Below are 2,763 nucleotides of genomic sequence, written 5' to 3'. Positions count from 1 at the left end.
CAACTCTTTAACAAGACAAACCTCTTATAACTTCTCAAATGATGTGCAATGAACCCCACAATGCACATGACATTTAAATCGAAAAATGAAACAAGGCACATCTCCCAATGCACTCCTTTATACATATATTTTTGGCAATTGATATTACTGCATAGCGGCTTCCTATTCTTAAAAGATAAAGATTGTATGGAAAATAGAGTAGCAAGGTACTAGATCTACAACGACTTGGAGTCTAACTCTTTGACAAGACAAACCTCCTATAACTTTTCAAACAATATACAATGAACCACACCCTACATGACATTTAAATTGAAAAATGAAAAGAAACACGTCTCCAAATATACTTCTTTATACATGTATTTCTAACCATTTATATGATTACATAACCAATTCCTATTTTTAAAAGATAGAAGATTGTATGGAGAGTAGAGTGGCAAGGTACGGATCTACACTGACTGATGTGATGTGTGAACCTTCCAACTAAATTTTCTTAATGTTGATTTGATAATTATTTGATTGAACCAGAGAACTCAACATTTTTTTCTTCTTTATCCTGTTTCCAAACTTATCTTCAACATCCTCCAAGCCCTCCTGTTATGGATAAACCGCCTCATATTGTTATGTTTCCATGGCTAGCTCACGGCCATATTTCCCCCTACCTGGAACTCTCCACAAAGCTTGCAGACAATGGAATTCACATCTCTTTCGTTTCAACTCAACACAATATTGCCAAGCTCAAGCCATTATTTTCAGACCAAAACAGTCCTCCAGGCAAAGGGAAGATAAACCTCATAGATTTACCCTTACCAACTGTGGAAGGTCTAGTGCCTGGGATTGAGAACACCACAGACCTACCCACAGATCAGATGGGCCTCCTGATAAAAGCAACAGACAACATGCAAGAGCCATTTCAAACCCTAATCCAAAAGCTCTCCCCAGATTTTATAATCTATGATGTATTGCAATCATGGGCTGCCAGAGCAGCTGCTATGCTGGGCATACCTGCTATTTATTTCATCACTTATGGCGCTGCATATTATGCTTATGATTACAGTCCATCAAGAGGCCAAACACATGAAATCACACCTGAGGATTTGGCCAGGCCACCGCCAGATTACCCATCATCTGCAATTTCATGGCGTCTACCTGAAGCAAGAGCCAGATTGGGGCTCTATAACTATAAGATTGGAGACATAACAATGAGGGATCGCATCATGGATTGCTACAAGGGATGCTCTGCTATAGCCATTAAATCCTGTGAGGAGTTAGAGGCAAAATATATACAGTATTTGCAGAAAACCACAGGTAAAACAGTTCTACCAGTGGGTCCTCTGCTGGGTAATAGCCTTCAGCGCCCATTCTTTGGGAAAAATGTTCCAGATATGGATGATTCTTCTATTTGCTTGAGATGGTTGGATAGGCAAGAAGCTTCCTCTGTTGTTTATGTGTCATTTGGTAGTGAATATTTTCTCTCCAGAGAGCAGATTGAGGAGCTAACTCTGGGTTTAGAGGCCAGCCAGCAGCCATTCATTTGTGTTCTTCGCTTTCCTTGCAATTCTGATAAGGATTTTCATGAAAACCAACAGAGTCGCTTATCGGCCTTATTGCCCGATGGATTCGGGGCTCGGATTGGGAACAGGGGAATTGTTATGGGGGGCTGGGCTCCGCAGAGAGAGATTCTAGCCCATCCTTCCACTGGAAGCTTTGTGACCCACTGTGGGTGGAGCTCGATTCTGGAAGGAATGAGCAATGGATTGCCTCTGATTGCCCTGCCTATGCAATTGGATCAGGCCCTTAATGCTCGACTTATTGTTAAGGAATTCAAGGTTGGGGTTGAAGTTGAGAAAGGAAAGGATGACAGAGGCCTGAGCAGGGAGGAGATTTGTAAAACTGTGAGGAATGTAATGGTGGACGGAGGAATTGGTGGGCAAGTACGGTCTAAGGCTCGGGAAATGGCAGATTTGTTCAGGAGTAGAATAGTGAACGATGGATCTCAGAACAGATGCATACAACAATTCATCAGATTTTTATCTGAGGTAAAACCAATTTAGGGCTTCTTGGAGATATTTATTTTTACAGGGTAATGCGTATGGGTATTAAGGGAATAATTTAGTTTCGTATTGGTAGAGACTTTGTGTTCTTGAAATTTCAAAAGGGTAAAGTATGTTTTGATTGTAGCATAGTTAGGTGCCTTCCACACATAGTATAGGTAGTCTCATATTGCTATAATTTATTTGTAGATCCATATTCAGACTGCGGGATATCGTGTGGATTATAGAAGAATCTTTCTTCTTTTCTTTTCTTTCTTAAGAAAGAATAATATAGACATTTCAAGTTGTAATCTTGAGATTTTATGTCATTATGTTATAAATAGACAAAATCTATATATTTGTGTTCTGTTTTTATATTTGCTGTTATAAGGATGAAAATTGTAGATCTTTGTTTTATGTGTCTCGTGTGTCTTGATTAAAGTGTTTTTAATAAGATAACGAGTCTATACAAGTGCAAACTTGATTCAAGTCATTTTTATAATTTTTGGTCTTCCTTAACTTTTAAACATAAAAACCAAATTAAATATGGGTGACTCCTTTTGATTAAACATTGTGAGCTAGCCTAGCATATGTTTGTGTTGATCTATGTGTTATATTTAAAGATGTTCATTCAAAATCATGTTGAAAGCATCAAGGCATCCTAGGAATCTTTGAAGAGTATTGTCATATCTAGCATTTACGAAGCATCATAGAAGAATTGCATCACCATACA

General features: G+C 38.5%; 1 protein-coding gene across 1 annotated transcript; it reads left to right on the top strand.

The window, feature by feature from the left end:
- The first annotated feature begins 463 nt into the window (after window positions 1-463).
- LOC131058617 (anthocyanidin-3-O-glucoside rhamnosyltransferase) lies at window positions 464-2,405 on the top strand. Its single transcript, XM_057992350.2, has one exon. The coding sequence runs from the start codon at window positions 597-599 to the stop codon at window positions 2,049-2,051; it is 1,455 nt and encodes a 484-aa protein (XP_057848333.2). The 5' UTR covers window positions 464-596; the 3' UTR covers window positions 2,052-2,405.
- Window positions 2,406-2,763: the final 358 nt, after the last annotated feature.

Source organism: Cryptomeria japonica, chromosome 4 (assembly GCF_030272615.1).
Source record: "Cryptomeria japonica chromosome 4, Sugi_1.0, whole genome shotgun sequence".
Taxonomy (NCBI): domain Eukaryota; kingdom Viridiplantae; phylum Streptophyta; class Pinopsida; order Cupressales; family Cupressaceae; genus Cryptomeria; species Cryptomeria japonica.
Note: the sequence above shows the minus strand (reverse complement) of the source record. Positions and strands in the feature narration are given on the sequence as shown.